At 39.9% G+C, this 27,127-nt stretch overlaps 1 protein-coding gene across 1 annotated transcript in view; it reads right to left on the bottom strand.

The window, feature by feature from the left end:
* The window catches only part of COL4A2 (collagen type IV alpha 2 chain), a 134,980-nt gene that overhangs the window by 95,697 nt on the left and 12,156 nt on the right, over positions 1-27,127 (bottom strand). Inside the window, exon 3 of the mRNA XM_032185311.1 lies at positions 1,891-1,971. Within this exon, the coding sequence (XP_032041202.1) occupies positions 1,891-1,971 (81 nt within the window). The remainder of the gene's footprint in view (positions 1-1,890; positions 1,972-27,127) is intronic.

The raw sequence follows: 27,127 nt of genomic DNA, 5'->3' as shown, positions 1-27,127 counted from the left end.
AAGCTATGCCAAATTTGACTAGTCTCTAAAGGCCAGTTTTGTTCCTTAAAACAGATGTTTAACTGAGGTTCTGACATCTGAAGAGACAAGCAGACGCAAAATACATTTAGTGCATGCTGACTCAGAATGAGGTATACAATTTCAGAGAATTCAAACACAATTTTTGAAGTGTTATAAAATTCTTTAAATCACTTTCCCCGATACTCCTTCACAATTTCCACAGTAACCACAAGTAGCAAAATATAATTAATGTTTTGTAACATCCTCCTTTTCTCTTGTCTTAGTGTCTCTTTAACTAGCTTGATTAGTTACTGGGGTTACTCTTACTTCCCTGACATAAGCAAAAGAGTGAGAGTGGAGAGTATATAAAATATGCTCTTTTCTCCTTTCTAGATACTAAACATCTAAGCTTCTGGGGCACCTGGCTGATTCTCTACTTTAATAACTTAAAATTTTCAGCTTTTCTAACCTACTCAATTACTTCTGTTTAGCTACCTCTCTTCTCTTGCAGACGTGGTTAACTTGAAATTAAGGGTTATTCACTCAGTAAGGAAGGAGAAAAATATTTGGTCACAAATTAGGTAGTTTTCCCACAGATTACTGTTTTAATGAACTCTAGTAGAGAACTAGCAGGTCCATGCTTTACCTTAGAACACAAAATGTCACACTGAAGAAAGACACAGTAGCATCGTACTTGAGGCTGTTTCGCACAGCCAACAGTTTTTGTCTTTCAGTGCCCTTGGAGGGAAATGGCAGGAGGCACTCGCTCAACTTCACAGGCTGAGTGATCGGGGAAGGGCAATAACAGCTGGAGACAGCCCCTCCGGAAGCTGTGTCTCATGGGAAGGGTTTGTTTGTTCTCAACTTCATCAGCCTGCCATTAGGCTATTGTAATGGAAAGCAGATCTTGAGCAGGCCATGGTCAGGCATTGGGAGTATTGCCACTGTGGTGCTCATGGCATGGTGACCATGGGATCATCTGACTTCCACAAAGACATCAGGAGTTCTGCTGTAAACAAGAGTGTTCCTTGCCTTCCACCTACACGTTGACTTTCCTGCCACCTCTTCCTCCACTCAGACGTGGAGTCAAGCTCAAGGAATGTGATGGGAATGGGAACTGGCAGCCTGCTGCATGGAAGAAAGGCAGAGTGATAGCAGAAAGAGCATATGACCTGCTGCATCTCTTGCCTGGCCTATTCTTAGGGATGGGTGGATGGAAAAGGCTGAGTCACTCTCAGCTGCAGACGACCAAGCTGTACAGAAGGAGCCTGCCAGCCAGGGCTTCGAGCCATACAGGATAGGAACTGCCCTACTGCTGGGAGCTCTTTGGGCAGGTGGCTAATAGCCTCCACCCCATCTCCCTTCCTCTGCCTCTTAGCTCACTATTCCCCAAAATAAAGAAAAGGGTATCAGCAACAACCCAGTGCCAGGAAGTCCCAAGCAGTTTCCTTCAAGTGGGTATTTCAGGTTCTGCATAACTGGTTCCCTTCTGCTTTGATGAAAATCACACATACGAGGTATCATCTCATTGGATACCCTTTTGTTAGAAAGAATTCAGGAAAGTTACTGAGTGATTTTGTTGATATTCTTTTAGCATCATCATACAATCTGTACTGACAGATCTAACATCATGGGACAATTATCCGTTGAATTCTGACCTGATCCACTTGCCATGTCCCTGAGGTCCCTTGGCCCTCAGCTTTAAGAGAAGAACCTGCTATACTTGTCAAATCTATGAGTTCCTGAGGAAGTAAGATGCAATAACAGTAACTCCTAAGAAAAAAACACAATAGTTTGAATATTTACAGCACTCTGATGCAAGTTTGCCTCTAGCAAATGGTATTGAACTGATAGCATGAAGAACGTTTTGCAGGAAAAAATATTACTCACACGGCCTCCTTTTTCAGGAAAACACTGGCATCCTCCACTGCAGTCTCTTCCTCCACATGGTCCTGCGTAAGTCTTTGCACCCTGCACACCAGAACAGACATAAAACAAAAGTTAATTGATGTGAACTACATATTTGTGAACTACATATATTTGGCACAACACAATAAACATTAATTAGCAGAATCACTGCAAAGACCTGGATCAGATCTATGACTTCCAGGTGAAACTTCTTAAAGATAAGCTTAGAAGCAGAAGTTGGAGCCCTCCCAGTTCTTGGAGATCATCATCAAGAAATATAATGTTACTCTATTAATCTCCCTCCACATTTGCGAAGTGCTGCAGCTCCATGTTGAGTGATATTTCACACATCTTTTTGACACATGCAGCATGTATCATATCGCAGAAACACAGCTGCTTGGATTCTTCAGGGACACTGACTAAGTCCTAGATCACAATGCAGCACATCCTTCCATGTGTGCTCTAAATCATTGCTACATTTTGCAATATTTATTGGTAGACATAAAGAAAGACGTTGGTATCATGTTCAAAACCACAAGGCAAACTCCTGCCCTCTCCTTTCCAATGGCTGTCTGTTCTAAAGGCACCTAAAACTTGCTGGCAGCCAACCTCTGTGACCTAGAATTCAGTCCTACATTCAGCTGCAGTTACACCTGTCCTGCCTGTGTAGAAGTGCCTTGGCCTGGGCTGTGAATCTATCGGTCACAACGCACACACTGCTACATGCAAATCCCTGGAAGGACTCGGGCAGGCTGGCTGGCTCAGATTACATCTCGCACACACTGGCTGCATGAAGAGCAGCAGCCACAGTCACTCTTGTTCAGAAACCTGAACAGCAGAGATGCTGTGCATGCTGTGGTGTAACTTTTAGAAGTGTAACCTAATAATTAGGAATATTATGAAGGCCAGCCTGTGGCCCACCTCAGCTCAGGGTTTCGAGCCCCTGATGAAAGTGTCTCAGCAGCCTGGTAAGGCATCTGAGAAGAGGAGAAAGGGATTTCTCATCACTATTACTGAACCAGTTTTGCCCCACAGAAAATAATAGCGTCAGAAGAAATAGAAGGACTGAAGTCCAGCAGCTACTGGAAGTATGTTTTTGGAGCCAAAGCTCCTCATTCAGGGCTGCTGATAATTTTCACATGCACTGCTCAGAAGATAAAACTGTAAAGCACCCTCACTCTAGGGTTCAGAGTCAGGCTCCATTCCATTTGCTTCCCTCCTGCCTTGAAAAACCCTGAATTTGTTGTTGTGCTGGGGCAGGAACAAGGAGTTCTTTCACCCTCCCCATCTTCCTCATATTTGAGTACTTGGAAGGGGGGTGACATGGGTATAAAGCCTCCAAAACAAGACGAGTGCTCTGAGCTGCTCTGCTATTTCTTAAAAAAGCAGTAATGCTGCCGTTCCTGCCTCTAGCCCTGACTCAAGGACCTAAACCATACAGAGGGACCAACAATGCAATGCGTGGCATTCTTCAGGTAGCTCTAATCAATCCCCTACTCAACACGTGGGGCTGATTTCTTAGGTATCCACTTCTCGCTTTACACTATCAGGAACCTGAAAACACAGCTTCAGGCTTTGGATTCCACTCTGTGAGCTAAATGAGTACCAGGTATGAAGCAGGTAGCTAACAGACATTGCCTAAGCCCTCCTTTGATCATATTTGTACAGCTGGCTCTTAATCTCATGACAAGCGGCTATACCAAGTTTCCAAAACAAGTTGTTATGCTTCTCAAGAGGGGGTTCCTGTCTGTATCATAACTCATATCATGTATTAAAATGATATTGTTTCAGGTTTATATTTACTTCTCACATTTAATGAAACAAGTAGGCTTTCCATGCTGACAGAACAGGTCCACATGAAAAACTGAAACCATGCCTCGAGCTATTTAAAGGTTAGGTGTCTGACTCAGGAAATTATTTCACAGAGGTAACAGTGCTCTACGTCATGTTCTGACTCTGTTTTTTCTTTAGACTATTATTTAGAGGAAATAACAAGCTAAGACCATTTTAGAAACTCAAGCAGCTTCCTCAGGTTGGTCCATTTCAGTCAAATGACTGGATGATTGCAAACTTATTATGCCTGTGTTTTGTTCTTATTAACCTATTTACAGATGTAACGTGCACCTCTCTTTCAGGATCCTTCATTTCACAGTTTCCCTCTTCCCCCCCATTCTGCTTTCATAAATGAAGAACTGATCTATTCATTTCTATGGATGCCATGCTGATATAATGCTTCTGTGAACACATTCCTCTGCAGGATGCACATCTGCATTAAGGTGCAATGTAATAAGTAGTGCAGCCACTTTCTGGAATTAATTCTGAACTTTTAGAGAGATGTTTTGGAGCTGCAAATAACAGTATATTGCAGCCCAAGAGTAATAAACTGACAAATACAGTAATTTAATCAGGAGAAATTTCAATTATGCCTACTGAGAAAATAGCAAGGAGAACAATAAGTTTATTTATTTTTTAATTAACACAGTGTCTCTCAATTTGGTAAATTGTTGCTAAGGAGAAAACAGAGTATGAATCAGAGCTATGGCAAGATAGTTGTGCACTTGCAAAAAAAACCTGGAGGCTGCTAATTCTTATTTTGGCTAGAAGAAGTTCAAGGTCTATTGTTTGTGTACTATCCATCGTCCAACATTTTAATTTGCATGTTTTAACAATACCAGCAGCTAATGTGGGGACACAATTGTTTTCTTCTACAATCTGAGGAAGCTTTATTTTATTTTGTCATTTTATGTCCTTTAATGCACACAGATCCTTGAGATAATGAAGAGACAAATCAGGAAGACTTCTCCAAAGGTAGAGAACATAACTGGAAAACATTTGAGACTAGCATTAATATATTTACTCTGGATTACACTTGGTCTCTCTATATTGCTTTATTTCCACTCCTTCACTTTTTGACTGCTAGTGGGAGGGCTCTGGGAGCTTTTATTCACATGTAACATTTTCTGTTTTATTATCTGTTACTGTTTCTAATCTCTTGAAGGCAGATAACTGCGCTGTCATTTAATCTGACATTACCAGGAAGTTATAGTATAAAACATAGTTTAAGAATTTTTCATGTTAAAAATAGATCATTTAAGGATCCTTGTAAAACCTTGAGAAAACCAACTATACACACGGACACACAACTGAGTTGAAAAGAAATAAAAGAGAGGTGTATCAGTCAATAATTAGAATGGAAAAAGCCCAACTTAAAACTTAGAAATGGGCTATGTAATTTTAAAGTAACACAAAAATGTTTATTTCCCGAGGAAAATACATTTGTAGGAATTCAGCAACAATGGTTAATCCAGATGTAGTTCTCTTGATCTGAGGCAGGAGCCACGACTACCTGTTTGGTCAGAGGGAGAACACCCAGTCCTAAGATACAATTCACCCCATCCTGATACTGGCACCTAAACTGATCACCTGCATTTCTCCCAGAAATTACCTACTGCTATCACTTAGCTGGAAAAGCTAGTGGAGGCGTGCAGCTTACTTGGAGACATCCACCTACTGTAGAGGTCTACAGACAAGGAGATGAATGTCCTGATTTGCTCAATATGAGGTTGAATGGTAAAAAAATGTTTGCAGCACAATGATGTTCTAGCATCTGTGCAAACAAAGTAGAAGAGTAGTAACAGCCCCAATTCTGAAGTTCTCTGGTGTGAAAACCTTCAAATCCAGGTCTCACTTATGTTTTGGATGATCTCAAATCCCACTAATGATTAAAAAATCCAGAGTCTAGGCAGAGTCTAGAAATGGGGTTTATATAACCTAATTTTAGATATCTGCAATATACACATCCACACTTGAACACAACATCTGTCTTGCTGTTATAGACTACACAGAGAATTTCATCAAAACTATTTCAGGCAGTTGAGATAAATCTTATCCCAGAAGTGCCAGGAGATGAGAAAGGCAGCCTAGGTTAACTAGTTCATATGTGTCTACAGCACAGACATCCAGTTTCAGGTGAGATTAATACTATGCTAAGTGTCCTAATCTCACACCCATTTATTGAACAGATCAGCACAGAAGTGGGAACAGTCTCCAAGGAATTGTGAACTAGTTCTCTGACTGAGAAAATCAAACAGGCATCTACCCTGGGAAAGCTCTAACCAGCAGGTCATGAACTAGGCTGGAATGGATACAGAAGGGGGAATGAGGAAAGAAATGAATAGAAAAAGAGAAGAGGGAATTTTCAAACTCTTCTTTTAATATCATTTGGTAACTCTGTGGTGGAATGTATATATGAGTGATAACTCAAGAAATTTGAACGTCACTTACGTTTAAGCACAAATAAGGGAAAACATACAATCTATGACTTTAAACATGTTTTTTGCCTGGTGCAAACAATTTCCCTTTTTATGTATGAAACATCAAGCATAAAATATCTATGTTGCAACAGAAAAAATTGTTGACCTCTTGCTTTTTCATAATTTTTTTTTTGTCCCAAAACAATATTACTTATGTTAGTATATCTTCAGCCAACAATTGTCAACTTCTCTTCCAAGAGTTCATGGAGTTTTGCTTTTGACTTAAATGTAGTTTCTTTCAGCCAAACTCCTAAAAAAAAAATAGAAATATATACCCAAGTCTCTTTAAAATTTTCCACCCATTAATGAATTTTTTATTACTGATCTTGACTACATTTATGTAATTGTTATCTCTGCATGCCCATTCAAGTATTTTCACTTTAGTGGTTGTTATTCTGACAAAGAACAAAGGCAATCAGAAGACAGAACTCAAAGTAAAGTTCTAAGAGTACAGAAAGACCTGGAAATATAAGCCATTTCGTTACATGCAACCTCACCCCCCAAAAAAAATACAGAAATTTTAATGTAAATATTGCAACCTGGAATCAAAACACTCTGCACACTGACATTTTCTTTGATAAAGTTTTACAGGTTGCAGTTGCGCCTTAACTTCTGCCTTGTCACAGCCTGATTCTGTGCTTTCCATCAATCACAGCAGCCCCTCCATGAAGAGTAAGGTTTACAAAGGAGATTTCAGAAGGTCTGGGAACTTGCTGACAAGCTGAACCATAGCTGAGGGTGCTACACACTGCGTGCTTCACTTCGCATGAGATTTTAGCCAGAAAGTCAAGTCAGAACTGCAAACCTGCCTCTGAGGCAGCACACTGTGTTGACTGGCCCATGCTTCCAGTACGAACCTCTTTTTCCATGCCTGACCTTCAGTTGTCAACACTCACTCTAATTTCAGATTTGGTCTGTAAGGCCCTGACATGGAAACATTAATCCTTTGCTGCCTTTGAAAGAAAAGAGAAAAAAAAAATAAAGTAAGAGTATGGTTGGATACTCCAGTTGCTGAGGAAGCAGACAGATAAGAACTTCATTGGTTTCAAATGTTACTGCACAGTTGTATTTGCTCAAAACAAGCTTTTCACTCCTTAAAAAGATGAAAACATTTGTGGCCTGGATGCCAAATTTATTTCTCTAGAAACACTCATAAACAATCCTTCAAAACAAATATGGAGAACGCTGTCTGTGGGGTAGCCTGGGTTAGCCAGCATTAAACTTGGTCTGGAAAATGCTCTGTCCTCAGAGAATTGCAATGCCAGGGGAAGAACCAAACATCTGAAACTGTCTGCCTGCAATCCAGTAACTACGAGTTCACTGGATAGTACGACCACTGTGAAGACCTTAATTGGTGAGGGAAAGGAGATATAAATTGGCACATTCAGAGAGGAAGGAAAAGATGTGGGTGTGGATCCTTTTTCCAACTGTTCTGAGAATTATTTAGCTAAGAAATAATTCTTTCTTTCATATTTGAATGGGAGCCAGAATCTTTCTAGACTGGATGCATGGCGAGTAATTTAGTGTGTGACCTCAACATCATATGAATGTTTACACTTCCCACAAAAGCAGGGGGAGCCATGTATTTACATATCCTTCAATGAAAAATAAAATAAAATAAATGGAGCTGGAAACTGGCCCCAGGATGAACATGAAGAGACTTACCACCAGCCATCCAATAAAGCTGGTTGCTTCACTACTGCCTAAGGCAACATCCCTGGTGTGATGCTTCAATGCTTGTGGCAAGCACTTACGAATTTTTGATTTGTGTGGAGTTTCCAATGCCACCTCTCTTGTGATGGATTGTGTAGAGAAAACTGTAAAGCAGGTTGCCAGACATGCAAACAGCTTGCTTGACTTCTGGGTCCTGATGGGCATGTGATTGTCAACAGACAAGGAGTATTCCAAAGCAGCACAGCTCCTGGGGACTGTCTGGGGCTGAGTGGATAAAGGATGAGAGAATACAAAGTCTCTGATGCTGTGAAGTCCCCAGAAGACAGAAATTTGTCCTTTCTAGTGTGTCTCTGCAAGTATGTCAAAGCTAGCAATGAGAAACGTGAATTCTGTACCTCTCAGATGTGAAGCTATAAAAGATTTTCCTCTTATGGACTGGCTTGTGGCTCTTGATTATATGAACTTTCTGGCATGCAGCCTTGATTTGAAGGCTGTATAGTTTCATTTCAAAGTGAAACTTCACAGCTCCACATCTCACTTTATTTGAGGTACTTCTTACCGTCCCCTCTTCAAATTAAAAAGCTCTCTCATCTCAGTCTTGAGACACTGCCTTCTAACAACTGCAGAAACCAGACGTGCTGCAGTGCGAACTTACCCTTCGCATTTTCATAAAAGCATTTCTAATTGTGTGGCTTTCATCCAAACACATATTTACCCAGAAAACCAGATGGAATCCAGAAGGAGCTGCTGCGACATAGTAGGCAGTAGAAGAAGAGGAAGGTCTTCAAGAGGCTTAGTTACAGCATAAAGCTAAAAAGCTGCCTAAATGTATAGCATGGATATTTGAATAATAGTCCAGTGGTCTTGCTCACTTGCCCAGCATGAGGCTGTTTTCAAACAGCAAACTTCCCAGCAAGCAGCCCACGCTGTGACATAGTTTTCTGTCAAGAATTCAGTGCATGGGAGTCTGGTATTCACAGGTAAAGAAGTTGGATTCAGCTGTATTTTGCATGTTGTTGGTTTTTTTTTTTGTTCTTCACAGAGTTGTTATCTTAAGAAAGTGACTAGAACACAAGATGGGAAAACCCAGTTAAAACATTGTAAAATGTCAAACAATAATAAATGGTCACCTTTACATAAAAATTCATCACTGCTGTTTATTTTTGAAGAATCTGCAGTGCTATCAGGTAGGGAATGCTAAAAAGCAGCAGCTGGTCTCTACTCGAATACGCTGCAACTCCCAGGACCTAATGAGGGTGGGTTAAGATATAGATGGCTTTTCATAGAACAGAAATGCATCTAGAGGAGGAAAAGCAGTATCCTCTGCCACTTCCCTATTTGAGATAGGTGATTTTGTTCCTTAGAGGAATGAAAATTTTTTGTCTTAATGATCAAGTAAAGCTTGAACACGTGGTAACAAGAGACAAGAGAGTTGATGTTGCAATGTTGCAAACTAAGCTTTTTTTTTTTTTTTTTTTTTTTTTTAATATGGTTGCAGCCATGGCTGAAGATACATCTTATTTCTTACAAAGGGGCAAATACAGTCATCAGTTGACACCTACAGCCTAGAGTGATTATGGAAGAACAATAAATGTGTTGCTCATGAGCACTCCATTTGCAGATGTACCAGCTTAAGAATCAGACTTGCCAACAGAAAAACCACAGATATGAGTCTACTAAGAGCTTGAAGTTGGAAATGTATTACTGAAGGTAAGCAAAGGTTCAGAAATTCATTATTACTATTAATTAAGGCAGGGTCATTGGTTTCCCCGATTATAATAGGCTCTGACACTTTGTGAATATGTAGATGCCTAAATTTAGGTGACTTTGTATCAACTGACTCCTTGTTCGGAAGGTGAATTTACTTCTTTCAGCTAAATCTGAAAGATAGATATAGAGGTAGCTGAAGGGAAATCTGGACTGGTAAACTAAAATTTGGTTTAATATCCTTTAAACTTGATTTCTTCTTTGTAAATGCTTGATTTTAGAGATGTATACTATTTCAGTCTATTATTGTTTCTTACGAGACAACAAGACTCTACTATCTTCTACCATCCAACATGGCACTCCTCATCTGGTAGGATGGTGGTCTTTAGCATACAAGTGTTAGGACATCCTAACCTGAGCCCTGCTTCCCAACACAATCTTCCCAGGAACAAAGTGTATCTCCATAGAAGCTACTTAGGTGATTTTCAAAGCTAGTATTTCAGGAGTCAGAAGTGTTTTCTAGTTATCAGTGATGCTGATGAAAGCTCTCTGATACGGTGAAGTAGACATAATCACTCTCTAGGGAGTCTGTGATGACAAAGTATACTGAAAAGCAGTCTGCCTCTCCCTTAATTTTTATTCTATAATTTTATGTTATGCAACCCCCTATGTATTTTGTATTTGACTTGCATAAGTGTAAATGCTCATGCAAGGTACAAGTCAGTGGACAGTGTAATCACCTCATATGTTCAGTTACACTGCACGGTGGATGAAAAAAGATTTTCCATAAAGGAATGAGTGTCAAGACACTGTCAGCCCTTAATCTGGATTTGGCTTCTGTCCAGTATCTTATATTACTGGAATAAAATCCCCCTTCTCATCCCCAAGCACAGAAAACCATTTGTTCACATACTAGTAGCATAATAATGAAATACAGCATCCACTCATTAAAGTAGCAATTTCTATATTTAACTTCTTTTAGTTTCCGAAGTTCTGGAATGACATCCAAATAATGATATCATTTGCTTCAAACAATAGAAAGTCTGGATGCTATTCTATATATGGAGATTTTTGTAGTCTATTTATAAACCACGCCAGTTATTTGACCTGTCTAGTTTACTCACCTACGTAAATTGACAGACTCAGGAAACTTGCTTGAGAACATATTATTCTTAGCAGTTGGTAAATCTGAAAGTTGTTAAATTATACTTGAGATATGAAACCAATATTTCTGAAAACTCATTTGCACCTTTTATGCTAGGAACAAACAAACCTGTCAGTGTAGGACAGATTTTTGCTTTTGAACAAGCAGCAGTGCAATTGCACTAGCCCTACTCGTGGAGAAAGGATTGATATAAAACAGCCGCACAGCTGTTTTCATGGCTGTATCGTCTATATTTGTTCAGTGCAGAGCAACAGAGCCAGTTTTTCCCGAAACATAAGCACAACCACAGAGGTTTGATTCCAGTTCCATGATTAATTATTTAAAAGTGCTTGATTGTGCATGCACTGCATTTATAAACCGAGTTAACTTGTTTTCCTCTAAGAATAGTTACATGTATTTACAGCCGTAACCTGCTGACCTGGTTTGTATGCGTTCAGAGATCATGGGACCAGGGCACCGTTTTTTTCGGCTTGGGAGGGGTTAGGTTAATGACAGTTTTTGATGACCTTTTTTAAACCTGTTGTGCCTACAGAATTATATATAGCAGAGATAAAGAAAGAGTTGAGATGAAACAGAACTATGTACTAAATTGCAGTTTGTAAATAAATACACCAAGAATTGGGATTATGGAACTACTGAGAGCATGATTTGAAAGGAATGGATTTGCACAGGTTTATCACTGATGGCACTGCCTGACTGACACTGCTTTTATCATACATGATGAGTAGTTCTAGCCCTGTGTAACTCTTACAGTTGTGGCTCATTTTTCAGAGTTTGCTCTTAGACCAAGGAATGATCTGGAAATATTAAATGTGGAAATTCGGTACGCAACTTTTCAGAACGGCTTCTCAGGACTGGACTGGTATTTCCTTAAAAGTAAGAAAAATGGACAAGAGGTTTGCAAGCTGGGAGAAGAACTATATTTTATGATGGAAGTGTTTACAGCTAACTGCTTGGTCAGATGCAACACCCACCATTTCCTTTCTATTTCAGTCAAGAAAAAGCCCATGAGAACTAGCTTTCTAACTGACCCACTTCACTTTTCTGTTTAGATTTAAAAACTTAACCTCCTCACTGAGCCTGCTCCTCTCTGCTCTGTGTTAATCAGTGTCATCCCTGGTAAAAGATCTGTGCAAAGCTGACTGCTATAGGAGGTATAACAGAGAAACCATGTTAGAGGATCTAACGTATCAGGACTAAATGCAGACCTCAGTGAGTTTTCCTATTTGGAATGGAGTCAGGGCAGGTAATATAAAATATAGAAAAAGGTGTTGAGGTGAGATCTCTTTCTTTTGGATACAAAAATGGATAGTCACTACTACTGATAATCTTATTTCTCACCCATATGCTTCTGTCTAACAAAACGTTTTGATACATTTTCACAAAAGAGGAAAGAAAGGATGCAGATTTGTTTTTTTTCCTGTTGTTTGCAAATAAGGTGCCCCAATATGCACCTAAGACATAAGAAACACACTAAAAATCAAACAGGAGAAGCATTATTATCCTTTCTCATAAAAGATGTGTAATACTTTTTAATTCCCACTTGTACCAAAAAACTGTTTTATTTACTTATTATGTACAGGTGACAAAACTTATACCTCAATATAATGCTTATTTTGTATATTTGTAGTCTATAGATGTCAAAATCACAAACCTGGAATGGACAAATTAAGTGCTCCTTGATACTAAAGAATAAATAACAGCCAGTTTTTGCTTTGGTTATATTTTTCATACCCACTTCTACAGAAATTTCTTCAGATGGGTGGGGAAGAATTTTTGCAGGGGGAGGTTCGATTTCCTTCAAAATATCCAACTGAATGTACAAGAATGTTAGCACAAGCACACCATGAAACATTGGCTCGGGAGAAGATGATGCAGGATTTAGGTTTATCCAGAACAAGAAGAAAAGACTCATCGTTCCCATATGTACTACTGACTTGACACTTGCAACCTGCTTCTGTTCAGTTCAACAGCTGGGCGGATTTCTGCAGTACTGCAGACTGGAGTTGAACAAACTTTCCCAGAGCCATGAGTCACCAGTTCAGCTTGGTCTAGGATCTGAGACCTTGCTGCCTTCCAGTCCATTACTCTAACCAACAGACAAACACTGTCTGCATTGCTGTTATAAGTGTTGTGGCTCAGTCTCCACACCAAAAATGCTCTTATCACAGTACAAACAACTAACATACTGAGATTATAAACAACCAAATATCAAGCTTCTTTAAACTGACTTAAGTGATGTCACTTGGTTTTTCTTTCACATCCTTTTTCATTATGTGCTTCTCTTTGCAAAATGATCTATGAAAATCCAGAAGTGTTCATGCCTTGGCAATAAAGAGCAGAAAACAGATAAGAGTAAATGAAAGAACACAGCCATATTTCACTGTATCAGAAGTGAGACGGTCTTAACTCTTAAAAGAGGTAGGATGGTCCACGCAGTGCTCATCAAGCCCAAGTGTCTTAGTAATTTGTAAGCGATGTCTGATTTGGAATGTGTTTCCTGCATAAGTTGTACACCCCATGGACCTCAGAAGGAGAACTGATTTAGAAATTCAAAGGAGGCAACCAGTAGATTGGATTTATATACTAATCTTTGCTATAAACATATTTTTTGAAACTTCTCATAGGTAATATCAACTCAAGATGTTGATTTTGAGCCATAATGCCCAAAGACCAAGACTGGAGCTTAGAAACACTTTATCAGCAATATCATGGAAATAACCTGGGATTGCAAAATTCATGTTAAAGGGTCACAGTACTGCTTATCAAAAAAATCCAAGCTCTATCTCCTTGCTTGCCTCCCTGAAACCTCACAGGTAACATCTCATGGCTCTGCTTGGAAGAGATCTTTAGATTGGAGACCAGCAATGAGACTGTCAATGTCATGGGCAGGTACCACCATATTAGGGCAGTGATGAGGCCACTTTTAAGCTCCCAAACCTGAAAACCCTGTGGCTTTTACCTAACATAAGACACAAGACTGCCAAACTCCTGGTATGGGACAACAGCTCTCCATGTGTAGCCTAAGGTCTCTGGACTCCAGTGAATCTTTATCATAGGTATGCCTCAGCCACTGTCAGACTCTTCTCCAGGGGCTCTTTGCTCTCCTATGCAAAGCCACAGCTTCATTTTCAGGCAGTATGGGGTAATACAGAAAAAACGGTGTATTTATCTCATCTATCTTCTCCCTCATCACAGAGTTAACAATTTTTATGCTGTATTCTGTGAGCAGGATAGATCCTGAATGTGACACGTTTCTGACAGGACTGCTACTTTCCCCTCCTAGAAGATTCCTCTCACAATTTACTTCTACAGAAGAGATTCAGTGCTTGAAGAGCTGCCTCTTAACTAAATCTTCCCTTCTTTTATTTTATTTTATTTTTTTTAAAGCTCTAATAAAGTATTGACCCACACTTGGCTCTCACCAAGCATGTATTCTTTGAGGTGTTGAGCTTTGAGTGTGCAGCACCTGCTATCTGCATGACTACAACCTCATTCCTTGCCTAGTGAGATGAGTAGCAGTCCCCAGAAAATTTCCACTTTGTTTATATTGCATAGTTTGTGAACTCTTATATTCTGAAAGGTAAGAAGAGGGTTTTCCTAGCTGTCAGATCCTGGAACCTGTTTAACTGAATTGGAAAGATGCTAAAGCAAGTATTGGAGGCATTTGCTCCAAAACTCATCCTCCTTATTTCCTTAGTGTGTACACACTAAGTGTACACACAGAAGTGTAATTCTTTTTCCAGCTGTGAAGTATAATATTTTTTCTTCTGGCTCTTCTTCCTTACTTTTCTCTTTCTTCTGATGCACACATCTCTTGGGTTACACTCAGGCAACTGCTTCTCAGTAGCAGGAGATCCCAAATCAGCTGCTATCTTTGTTTCAATTTCAATTTTGCTGCTCAAGTACAATCTTTTAACACAGTTGGACCTTTTCTCTACAGCTCTGTTTTCATGGTGCCAGCTGTTCATGGTCCATTCAAAACACTTATGCTGCATTTTTTGTTTCTGCACAGTATTATAATTTCCGCAGACTTTTCTGACTGTTGCCCACTGCCTTCTTTATGCATATACATGCTTCTTCCTTCTCTCTGTACAACATGCAAGTCACCAGATCATTTGGAGGACTCCCTGGATTATAGTCACACTATTAACCCTTCTTTTAGGCGTTAGTGATTCCTGATGTCCCCTGTTACACAGAACACTGGGTAGTATCTAAAGAAAGTGCTTCTCCCTCCTGATTCTCATGTGTTTCTGTATTACATGTGAGACAGATTTTGGAGTCTAGATATAGGAATGCAAGACAACTGAGAACATGGGCATGACAAAACAAAACTTTGGAGACCTTGGAAAGGGAATAGCAAAGCACCTTAAGGATTTCCCCATCCCCTCAATTTACTGAGCAAGAGAAAGGATGTCTGTAGAAACAAGTTTCCTAGAAATTCTTGTGACTTTCCTGCATCCTGTTACTTCTCATTCATCTTGCAGTGGAAATAGCCAATAAATCTGAACTTACTGAATCCATCCATATTCCTTAAAGATGGACAAAGAGCCTCTTGTCACATACTAGAGAACTTCATCACCATCATGAAGTGTGATATTCTCAGCTGCAAATTCCTCGTACTGCGTGCACTAGATCCCATGGCAAAGAAGAAGTTTTTCCTGTTATTTATTTATTTTTAACTTTAGGTGACTAAAACATCAGTTCTTTTGTTTTCCTTATTAAGTGACAACAGTGATGTAAGAAGTTATGCTAAAATCTAGTCTTAAAATCTCATAATAGCAGAAAAAAAATCTTCTCCACACAAATTTCCTTTTTTACATTTACAGACCAAAATCCAATTATGCTAATCTTTGTACAAAAGCATGGCAATTGTGCCTATTACCCCTTAGTAGTAACTGTCCAACTCACATCTTCTTCTAGCAACAGGAGACCTAGATGATACACAACTTACAATACCCTTACAATAGCAAAGACAATAGTTTATGCCAGATGCTAAAAGAGCAATGGGATGCATTACAAAAACAATTTTTGGCTTTTTTTTTTTTTTGACTGAAGACATGTAAGTTATTAGCCAACTGTTTCCTATCATCCCTTTTTAACAATCTTCTGCTTTCAAGGGGAGAGCAGTACAGTGCCAACACGCTTTGCTGTGTCTATTTTGCTAGAAGTAGCTGACAGAGTTGGCAAAGGGGAGGTTAAATTTTTCTCACTTCCCCTACCCCCATCCACCCCCCATCCCAGGAAGGCAGTAGGAAAAAAGGAATTGTTCTTCTGAATTGCACATCCGTCCCGTCTCCTCCTGGGAAGAGACAGCTATTTCTTATCTTGGCTGTTTTACATCACTGAAATGTGAAGGGAGAGCTGGAAGGAAGGAAATGAGAGAAAAGACAGAGAGACCTCTATGCTTCAGAGCATTGGCGGGAATTGCTGTCTACCAGAAAAAAGAAGGGTGGGGTGTTGGTGGTGGGGATGGGAATGCGGTAGGTAATGACTACCTAGAAATCCTCCACTGATAGAAAAATAAAAATAAAAAATAGTGAAAAAGTGATCTTTGACCTGCTATCTGCTGTTTAGGCTTTTAAAAAATACGCTTAAATAAGTTCCTCTGCATTATTTCAGTCTGCAAATTTCTTTCAATAGCTATTGACTTCTGAGATCCTAGAGAAAAGATGTAGCTGTCCATATTATTAATGCTTCAAAGATGCAGAGGAAAGAAGAACATCATTTCTGCACTAGTCTAAGATACACTGCCCCTGAAAATAGGGACCTATGGCTAAAGCTTGCATAAATAAAATCATTTTGTAATAATTCAACAAATAACAGCATGGTTAATTTAGCCTTCCTGCTGGGGATCACAAATATGCATATGAGTTCTCTGAGAAGGCACAAAGAAATTTTGGTTATCTCTTTTAGAAGAAGCTCTGTTTAAAAGACAAGGACTAGATAGATATGAGAGGGGTAAACTCCAAAAGACTGAGAGTTAGAGATAAGCACCCCAAACTCAGAGTACTTCAGTACTTCTCTGAAACTTATCTCAACTATTTGATGCTCTGTGAAACAGTACCAGAAACGTTGTACAAGCAGGCTCTCTGGTAATTCCAGAACTTCATTTCAGGCCAGAAACTTCATCAATTTGGTAGCAGTTTTCACCTCTGGACGTTGCCATACACTGAGAGTGTGGCGTGAGAAAAGGAAAGCCAGTAACTTAGAAATTCCTCCCACCAGAGTGCTAACCAAGCATTTCAGAACTCAGAATTCGTCAGAATTCCAGAGTTTTGCCACTGCAGTAATGGAAACTTAGAAAAATTCAACTATTTTTTTCCTGAGAAAGTATGTGGTCTGAAGAGCAGACATTTCTCAAGAACTCCAGCAGGCAAGTAGTCTTCTCCAGAGGCCAGAGAAGGAACAACATCTGTTGGCATCTGCTAGCAAGGACAGGGAACTGCGTGAGATGAAACAACAGACAGGGCAGTATCAGGCTTATTCAAACTCTTATTTTTTAGCGTTTCATGCCGTTGGGTTAAAAACATCAAAGTTAAAATGTAGAAAAAAGTACATATGAACACATTTGTGAAAACTTGTGTAACTTCCCTGTGCCTGATATACCTGGGGTAAACAGTAGTCCAAGTAAGCTGTTCTAGTCATAAGAAGCAGGGACATGTGTGCATGTCGGGAAAAAGATTTCAAGATCTTCCCTCCCTCCCTCTTTTCTCCCTCTCTTCGTTCCTCCCTTCCTTCCTTCCTTCCTTCCTTCCTTCCTTCCTTCCTTCCTTCCTTCCTTCCTTCCTTCCTTCCTTCCTTCCTTCCTTCCTGCCTCTCTCCCTCTCTCTCTCTCCACTTTAGGAAAGAAAGAAGACTTAATTCAGCAAGCCTGTTCTGTGCAGCTGGGGCTCTGCATGGATGCTTGCATCACTGCACTTTTTGTAAAGGAACAGAAACACCATGCGGCCTGCTGTGAGGCAGGCTGAAAAGCCCAGCAAAGGGAGTTGTCAGGAAACTGGCTGGCGGAGCAGCAGTCACAGCTAGCAGCAGCAACTAATGGCCAAGCCAGCAGTGGAGCTCTGTCTGGCACAACATGTGCCAGGATTAGGGCCAGAGCAGGCTCGTCTGCAGACGGCGCCCACCCCTGTGACCTGGTCAACCTGCTCCCACGGGGGATGAGGGCACGAGGGGAATGCAAGCCACCTCGGCAGCTGCTCACAGCTCCTGGAGGACGGCTTGACGCTGCCAATGCACCCGCGATAGCAGGTTTGCCTCCTGCTGTGGATTACTTAGGTTTTCCTAAAATGACGTATGATTAATTGGGAGGTAGAAAGAACAGGGAAGTGTAAAGATTTATTTATTTAAGCCCTTTCATTTGATTCATTGTTCCTGCGGAGGGAAGTACTGCTCAATAAGAGAGTGTAATTTAGATTGCCAGATTTCTGGGTGGAGGCTCAAACTGGTGGTGTTTGTTTGGCTCTCCAGTGTTGTTTTTTTTTGGTAAGGAGAGTTAAAATTGATGCTGACCTATTCTGCTTCTTGCCAAAGGGGTTCCTCTTACGTTGAATTCCTTGTCGGGTTAGACATCAGTGCTCTTCCTGAATGACGTGGGCAGACACGGATGTCTGAAGAACCAATGCAGACAAGCATGTACCAAATCTAAAAGCATAATTATCTCATTTGTAGATGGGTGTGATGGAGAGTAATTTATCACTAGGACAGTTCGGCCAGGAAAAGCTGCTGTTGCAACTGTAAATGTCAAATCACAGTTCTGCCAGTGGAGTATTTTTATACCAAAAATATGAATTGGGAAAAGCACAGGATTTCCATTTCTGGCTTTATCTATACTAGCGGCTTTTGTCAGCAAAATATATACATGGAATCTACAAATGGCTGGATTACAAATCTGGCTAAAGATTGCTTAAACAGACCCTTACATTTAGCTAGGTAATGAACATGACTCAACTGAGATGTCCCACTGCGACGCTGTCCACTACTTCATAATAGTAAGCTCATCTATAAATATTACATACCATAATAACATTACTCAGTTAATTAGTTATTATTATGTTTAGATCTTGCACATTTTTGACTGAATTTTTGGTTTCATATATGAATTCTTGGTTTCATATAAATGATAATGTAAATTATGCTATTTTATCATGGATATTAATTGAGAATTGTTGCTTTTTAGAAGATCATTTCTCTATTTTCATTTTTGAAAAGAAATTCCGATGAAAACTGAAATTCCAAAGGAATTTGTTCTTTTTTTGGAGAGCAAGCTCTGAAACCCTGTAGAACTTTCTACATTCCCATAATAAAACTCCCTTGACCTCTAGCACCAGAACTATCCGTTCTTCCAAGCGCGGAACACACCAATGAAATATTTACTGTCTCAGAAAGCCGCTGGCAGTGATTTTCATACCATCCGCGTTCAGTTCTCAAGAGCCGGGTGAGGGTGCCTCCTGGACAGCTGTCAAAAGCTGGGCAGAGAGTGCTTAGCATGCCACGGGAGGTGAAGGGCCTGCAGGGGAACCGTTACTGAGCTGCACCACCCCAGCACGCCTCGCCTGTGGCTGCAGCTCAGCCATCACCCTCCAGCTTCGACAGACACCCTCCTTGCTTACGTTCCTCTAGCAGCTCCAGAAGCATTAATTGCTTCTAGTTTTCAGTCCTAAAACTGTGTTGCTGTGCCAGTCCCTTTGTTTCACCCTGAAGAACCTCTCCTTCAGCAAGGAGGTACCTGCAGCATGTATTTTGTGGTGTGATTCATTTCCATAGCTGATGAGATGTACTTGCATTTGCACTGCTCTCCACATAGCTCTTGTCCAGCCTGCCTAAATAACTCCAGCTGCAATTTATATAATCCAAGGAACTGATTGAGATTGGTGCTACCAAATATTTTCATTATGCTGTTTTTAACAGCAAATTATGCTCCTTCTAATAATCATGAAGATGAAATAATGAAGCCGAAATTATGAAGTCAGACGCCTACCTGGGCAACCTGCTCTAGGGAACCTGCTTTGGCAGGGGGCTGGACCAGATGATCTCTTGAAGTCCCTTCCAACCCCTACATTCTGTGATTCTGAGAAATTTTGATACAGTGCCTAAAAATGCATTTATAAAGCTTTCTGTTACTGTGTTTTATTTTATAATTTTGGGACTCAAAAATAGTAAAACTTGTGTACAGTAGGAGACAGCAACAACTGTATCAAAACATATAAAAGTCTTTAATCAGCCAAGTCAAGGTTCAGAAAAAGTATTTACACAGGTGTTAATTTTTTTGGGAGTATGGAAACAAAATGTAGACTGGATTTGAAAGAAAGTATTTTGCAGCTTTGACTATGTTTTGGCTCTATACAGTCAGGTAGGTGACACACTTTCTACATAAAAGCAAAGTAAAAAACCTCCGTATCAAAAGGATAGGTCACTTAAGTTACTTGTTTCTCTTTCCTGAGCACAAAAGAACAGAGTAGGAAAAAAAAGTCTTTCGGGTATTTTTCAGTGACATTTGTTATGCATATTAGAAAAGTGTCTTACTTTGTTTTATCTCAAAAATAGCACACACTCTCCAGAAAATAGTAATAATATAAAAATCATGCAGCTTTCTTTTCCATGCCTCAATACTGACTGATGGAGCCTGTGCTCTAAGACATTTCCTCTGCCTCCAGGAGGCATGCCTAGCTAGTTCAGGAGATCAGATAAACCCACGGGTTGAGCAGACCAGATCACAGGCCATGAAGAGTGGCAAGGCTGCTGCAGCTGTCTTCAGTGTACAGCAGGAGCCTGGGGACATGACTGCTGTAGCACAGCATTTTGCATGAGATCATGGGTCAAGCGGAGATGAGCTTCAGTGGGCTGCCAATGGTAGATTTGGTATTCATCACTTTGCTATCTGACCTCACTGAGATGTCAGAAGGAAATTAGGTCCTATTTCAGCTGTGACTGAATTTTTGACTTTTGTCAGCCTGACTGATGGACACTTGGCCTGGGACCCCGCTCCAAAAAAATTATCAGTAGTGAGAACCACATGCAAAGCCCCCTCAGAGACACAGCAATGAGGATGTGTTCATGTCCCAGAGTGTCAAGGAGGACTAGTGTTGGCAGCTGGAGAGGGCAGAGCATGCTGCCACCACTGAGGATGTAACAGCTCTGTTTGAGCGCTGCTGCCAGGCTCAAATTCCAGATGCTGAGACAGGAAGTTAACAGGAGAAGGCAAAGGAGACAAGTCAGGCAGTGATCCTTTCCAAGGCAAGATGTCTTTTTTCACTAAAAACTTCCGCTGCATTGAAGCCTTTTTCTCCTGGCATTCAGCTGCTCCCCAGCTTTAGGACAGGGCAACACCTACTCCATGAGGAAATGGTACCACAGCAGCGTGTGTGGAACAGGTTCCTGGCTAGCAATACAGAGAAAAAAAAAAAAAAAAAATCTCTTTCTTGCTCATTTGCAAAAGAGGGAATACTGCTGAGAGCTCTCAAGCCTCTCTTATCTCTGAGACTGATCCTTGGAGAACAGCCGGCAGTGAAATGAACTTTGCAGGGAGGCTGAATAGCAAATAAATGTGGGTCGCCTGGACTAGAGAACAGCACCACTACATCTTATCTTCTTTTGACAAACAAGTTAGCATATTCTTCGTTCCTTACTTGACGAATGTAAGCAGACACAAAGGGTATGTAGGGACATAACATCATTTTCTTCCATTTCTTAAAAATAGCAAAGCTAAAAGATCTTCTCTCTAAGCACAGCATATTCTAAACTTAGAAATACAAAGACAGCAGAAAGGTTTCTAGGACTTATTAAATAATGCAAAAGACAGTTCCTTCCATCCTTCCTGTTTTCCTACATGTCTGTTAGCAAGTAGATGGGAAATGTTATTGTTAAGATACAGGGAACTGAGTTATATCCAAGTTAAAAAAAAAAAAAAAAGAGAAGAAACTAATGAACTGAAAGAAACTGTATTTCAGCATTAAGGCAGAATTATGTAGGGGTTTCCCAGACTTGCTTGAATGATGGCAACAACTCTTGACTTCATGAATGGGTGTCTATATTCTCAACAATTCACAAACAATTCTGAACTCACAAATTCAAACCTGTGCAATCACTTCTTTCACTCTCCTATTACATACACTCACACCCATGCTCCAGCATCCTCAGCTGGAGCTGTAGATATTCTATGAGCTTCTTTGCAGCATGCCTGTGCTCGGGACCAACAGCAGAAATGGGCATTTCTGATTTTACCCATGCATGGACAATGATTCAAGTGGGCAGAGCTGGAAGCCACCATCTCTGGAGGGCACACACGTACCACTTTCAAATAGTGTGCATATACGGCTATTACAAAATACATAGTCCGGGAATCACGCATAAGACTTAAGTGGAAAGAAAATGGAAGTTCTGCCCATTTAGACTGAAAAAGGACAGTCACAAAACATTTGGTTCCCTACAGCAGCCCTAGTCATGAAGCAGGCATCAAAACAGCTGGTTTGCAGCTTCCGTTTTAGTATTAGAGACCAGTTATGTATGTCATTTGTGTTGGCCTACGAAAGGAAAACATTCATCATCACTAGTCCTGAGACCTGTGTATGGAAAAACCACAACAATAAAGCAGATAATTTGGAATATTCATTCTGTATAAACACCATAAAGAAGATGCAGTTGTAATGGCAGCACTGGGTTGGTGAAAAAAAGTGTGATGACTTGTGGGAAGCAGAATTAGGAAACCTAAAATCTCAAGGAACACATTCAGAAAAGAAGTATAATTTGACTGCTACTGAATATTTCAATTGCACTAAAGAATGTCACATAAGCTAACTTCTGTGCTGCTGAGTCTTTTTAAGCAAAAGTATGCAAAGTAGCTTTAAACTTATCTCTTATCTCCATGATTGCTGTATATGGAATTTTCCAGAGGAATTTGTCTAGCAGATGTTTTTAACTAGAGCCCCAGTAGGGAAAATAAATAACAGTGTTGTGACACTAGGAACCCAGTTGTCATTATTAGTGATGAAGAAAGATAACTGCCTGCCCTGAGCAAGAGTGTTCTGGTGGTCTCAATAAAACTTGAGACAGAGGAAAACAAGCTGGGCTGAGCAGTCAGGGAAGTGCAAGTATTGCCTCATGTGCCTTCAACGTACAAGCCCCAACCAGTTATTCACCAGTCATCAGTAGCACATTTTAGGAGTGCTTGCTATGTATCTGGAAAATAAAGTATCGAGAAAAAGAAATTGCCTCTCCCCCAGGTGGATGCTAAGAATGAAAGGCTGGGGTCCTCAGACCCTTAAGATGGAAAACATTTATCTTATAGACGAGTTCTTCATCATTAAAATACTGAAGATGGTCACGCGGGACATGGGGGCAGGGAGGGAGAAGGAGCTGGAGCCTGCACATTTCATGCTAACCATGCAGTTTTTTCTTTCCAGGCTGAGGAAGGAAAACCCCTGGAGGAAGAAACTGAGAGGAAATTCTACATGGAATTTTGAAGATTTTCTTCCTTTAGTTTTCACACAGAAGAAGGTGACCTGAATCCTTCAAAGTAAAATAAATGCTCCGTAAAGCCTCATATGAATCAACTTCATGTCAAAAGCCTGATCTTCTGCATGCAACGCTCTTTAAAGAGCTCCTATGGAACAATTTAATATAATTAGTTCCATGCAATCTGCAGAACTCCACCGCTAATGCACTGCTTTTGCAATACCAGAAGTAAAATTGAGCATGACTGAACTCTTTTCCTGCAATGTCACGTTGCTGTACAAATAGGAATGAGCTTCAGGCACAGCACAGCACTGCCCTTTGGGCCCAGGTTAGGCTGTGCAGGGTGGCTGCACTCTCAGGCCTCTTTGGAGAATCAATGAATGGACACGGTGGGTGGCAGGCTCTCACAGTGCTAATGGTCACAGAAAAAAATGAAGCAAGACAGGGGGCAGGGGAGGAGGAAAGGGAAAGCAGGACCAAGAAGTGGAAAACTATTATATTTCCACAAAGCTCAAAGGGAAACAATAAACAAAGCACTATTATCTCGGCTGTTGATGCTTTATTTTTTATTTTTTAAATTCATTTTCTCTCTCTTTCTTTTTTTTTTCTTTTCTTTTTCACTAGATTTCTTTCATCTTCCTGTCTCCTGATCTTTCTTTAGCAAAAAAAATACCATATTGAGATGCGCTCAGGCTTAAAAATGATTAAAAGAAGCACACTGTACTTAGCCTCACAAGTGCCTCTTTGTGAGGAGATATCTCCCTGCCTTGCTGCCAGCCACAGGCAGTGGTACTTAGCCAGGTAGTAAAAGCATCTTATTTCAGCATGCATGTTCCCTTTTTCCCTGGACACTGGATGCCCACAGTGGATGGAGCAGGGGTGCCACACATTCCTCTGGAAGCCCCCCTGCCGCAGGGCTGAGCTGAAGAAGCCCTGTGGTGGGCTGTGGCAAGCACTAGTGCAGACTGGCAGCAGCTTCTGCTGGGGCAACTCACCCACAAGATGCATTTGGGAAGTCAGGAGGCATTGCTTGTTACAAGTGCATGAATGCAATGCAACACTGCTAAGCTGTGCCTGTGAGATCATTACAAATGAAAGCCTATAAAGGTGAGGGGAGGCCAATCCTTTTGCAAAACTGACTTCTCTGTAGCATCTCAGGTTGGACATTTACATTTGCCACTACTTTTTCCATTATGAAGAGGAAAACCTTATATTAAAGAGTTTATGAGGTTGACAATATATAGCAAGTTGGCAATGAGATTTTCAGTTGCCAAGTATCTTTCATTCACTCTTCCAGGCAATGTGAAGAAATTCTTGGATTAGCAGCAAGTAAAAAAAGTGATGGATGTCTGTGGCATGCATTCAGATATATGAAAAGAAATGCAAGGTGTTAGAAATGCATGCCTGGTAACATTTTAATTTATTTGAGAATGTATATTTTCTTGTCCTAAGTGTGAAATTAGTTTCAATAACAGTTTCCAGGAGATCCTATTATTATAACATAACCATTAAATTTATAGTACTTGTGGAAAGGCTTCCCTCTGTTTCTTGGGATACCTCCCAGGAGAGCCTGGCGCTGAAATGTCTGACTCAGTAAATACTTATTTTTTGGTAGTATAACCTTCTTTCCAGCAAATGTGTGATTTATGGTTATTTTTGTGGTAGAATAAGTTTGGAATTATCTATCTGCATGGTATTCTTTAATAGGCTGAAAAAAAATACTTTCCTTAAAAAATAAGACTTTGAAAGATGCTAAATTTTGTGAGTTATTAGAGTATAATCAAAAAATTCACAGAAGGGATCATTGGCTGTACAAGATGAATGACATATTAGACAAGCATGGACAGATAGGGAAAACTTTATTTGACTAGTCCATTAACTTTGTCTCAGGCAAGTTAACCCCTCAGGAAATACCTTTTTCTATACAGAAAGTAGGACCTCAGCCAAAAGGTGGAATCTTATGAAAAGGTTTTAAGTAGTCAGTAAAGCTGAAAATGTCCATACCGTGTTTTGTGAATTACAGCAAAGATTTCTATGTCGCGGTATATGCTAAAATTACCATTTCCAAAGAAGCAAATACTTTGTTGCATGCTAGTCTTAAAAGTAAGACAATCTCTTGATTTTGAAAACTGTAAACTCATGAGAGGAAATAGCCCCCAAGCCTCTTGAATCCAGATACAGACTTAACAACATAATACTTTCCAATGAATGCTAATGGCAATTTCATCTCTTCAACAATTACTCAAGAACTACTTCATTTTCTATGTAAACTTCATTTGTTTGTTTCCATTATTTTATTGTGAAAATCTAAGTTAGGTAACATACAAGCTCCTCTCCCTATTCCCAGTGCAGTCCTTTATAAATGTAATTAAAAATTCTAACTCAAGAGAACTGTTTGTAAACAATGGTAAACAATTTCCTTCTTCAATGAGATGACCTCTTTTCCTAGGTATCAAGTATCACAGCTTGAGTTTCTCTCTTTACACTGTGAGGTCTGTATTAGGAAGCAACAAAGTAAACAATAGAAAGAAGAAGGAAAAAACACCAAGGTCTAGACCAGCTTAACTTAAAGAACTTAGCCTAACTTCAGAGAATTTGACCGAAATAGTGTGGTTTTCTTATTTCTTCAGAAAATGCTGCAGAGTCCCTAGACCCTGAATGCGTATAAAGAATATATATGAAAACATATAAAGAATAGATACTATACTGCAGACCATTCCTAAATTTATATCAGTCTCTTTTAACAGACCAATACACGACTTTTCATCATGTCAAAATTGTAAAGAAAATGTAACAAAAATATGAAAAGATTTCTGTGTGAGCTACAGCCTGCCTTTGCAGGGGTCCTTGTACTGCTGCACAGTGCTGGACTGAAAGATCTGCTTCTACCAGTGCTCTGCATCTACACAGAAGTTACTGTATTACCCCAAAAAGGGGAAAAAGACTGTTTTGTGAACAGGGATTAAACTCATACTTCCCACCATTGTGAATTTGACCACAATCAGCACGGCTACCTGAACTGCAATAAGATGTAGGATTATGCAACAGTATAAAGTAAAATTACACTGATGAAACTCTAACCTTAAAAATGTCAAGTTATACTGACCACAGTAACAGTGCCCCACTGCAGATCCAAGTAAGACAATGATGAAATTAACATCATCATGGTGATAATGTTACATTTGTGGAAACAGGTGAACTGATGAATGAACATATCTGAATTTCTGGATTTCCCCAAGTAGAAAGAAATCTCAGCTAAAACCTCATACTAGTGTTAGTTACAGGCATTTTTTATTAAATGTAAACACACAATGAACCTAAGCTGAAATTGATAGGATTGTTGGTTAAATCATTCTAACCCACCACAACTATCTTATGACCAAAGAAAAATACAAGAGAATTAACCGGAATTCATTACACTGTAAAGAGTAGACACACCAATCTTGAGTTACTATTTTCAGCTTAGTACACATAATAGGACAAGAGGGCAAAGGTAGAAATTAAAGAAAAACAAATTCCAGCCATCAGGAAGAATTTTTCACAAGAGAATCATAACTGTTGGAACGCTCTATCAAGTAAGGTTAATGAGGCTAACAGCTAGCAGCCAAGGAACATAAAATTAGATGGCATCATGGGTGGATGACAAAAAGGAAGCAATTTTGTAATTATCCTGAAGGCAAGAATGCTTCTGATGCTCCCTGCATACCAACATACATACAGAAACACAATTGCCTTTCAGTTACATCTGCAAAACCTGATTACAATCCTTAGGAAATTACACAGCATAAGTAACAGGATAACCTGGACCAGGGGTTTTACAAAAGGTGTATAGGAAGAGGAAGGGTTATTTTTCCTTAATGGTCTGCTGTTTAAAAACTAGGTTCATTTTTTCTGGTTTGTTGTATTT

The sequence above is a fragment of the Aythya fuligula genome, chromosome 1 (genome assembly GCF_009819795.1).
Source record: "Aythya fuligula isolate bAytFul2 chromosome 1, bAytFul2.pri, whole genome shotgun sequence".
Classification (NCBI taxonomy): domain Eukaryota; kingdom Metazoa; phylum Chordata; class Aves; order Anseriformes; family Anatidae; genus Aythya; species Aythya fuligula.
This window is presented reverse-complemented; position numbering and strand designations above follow the sequence as displayed.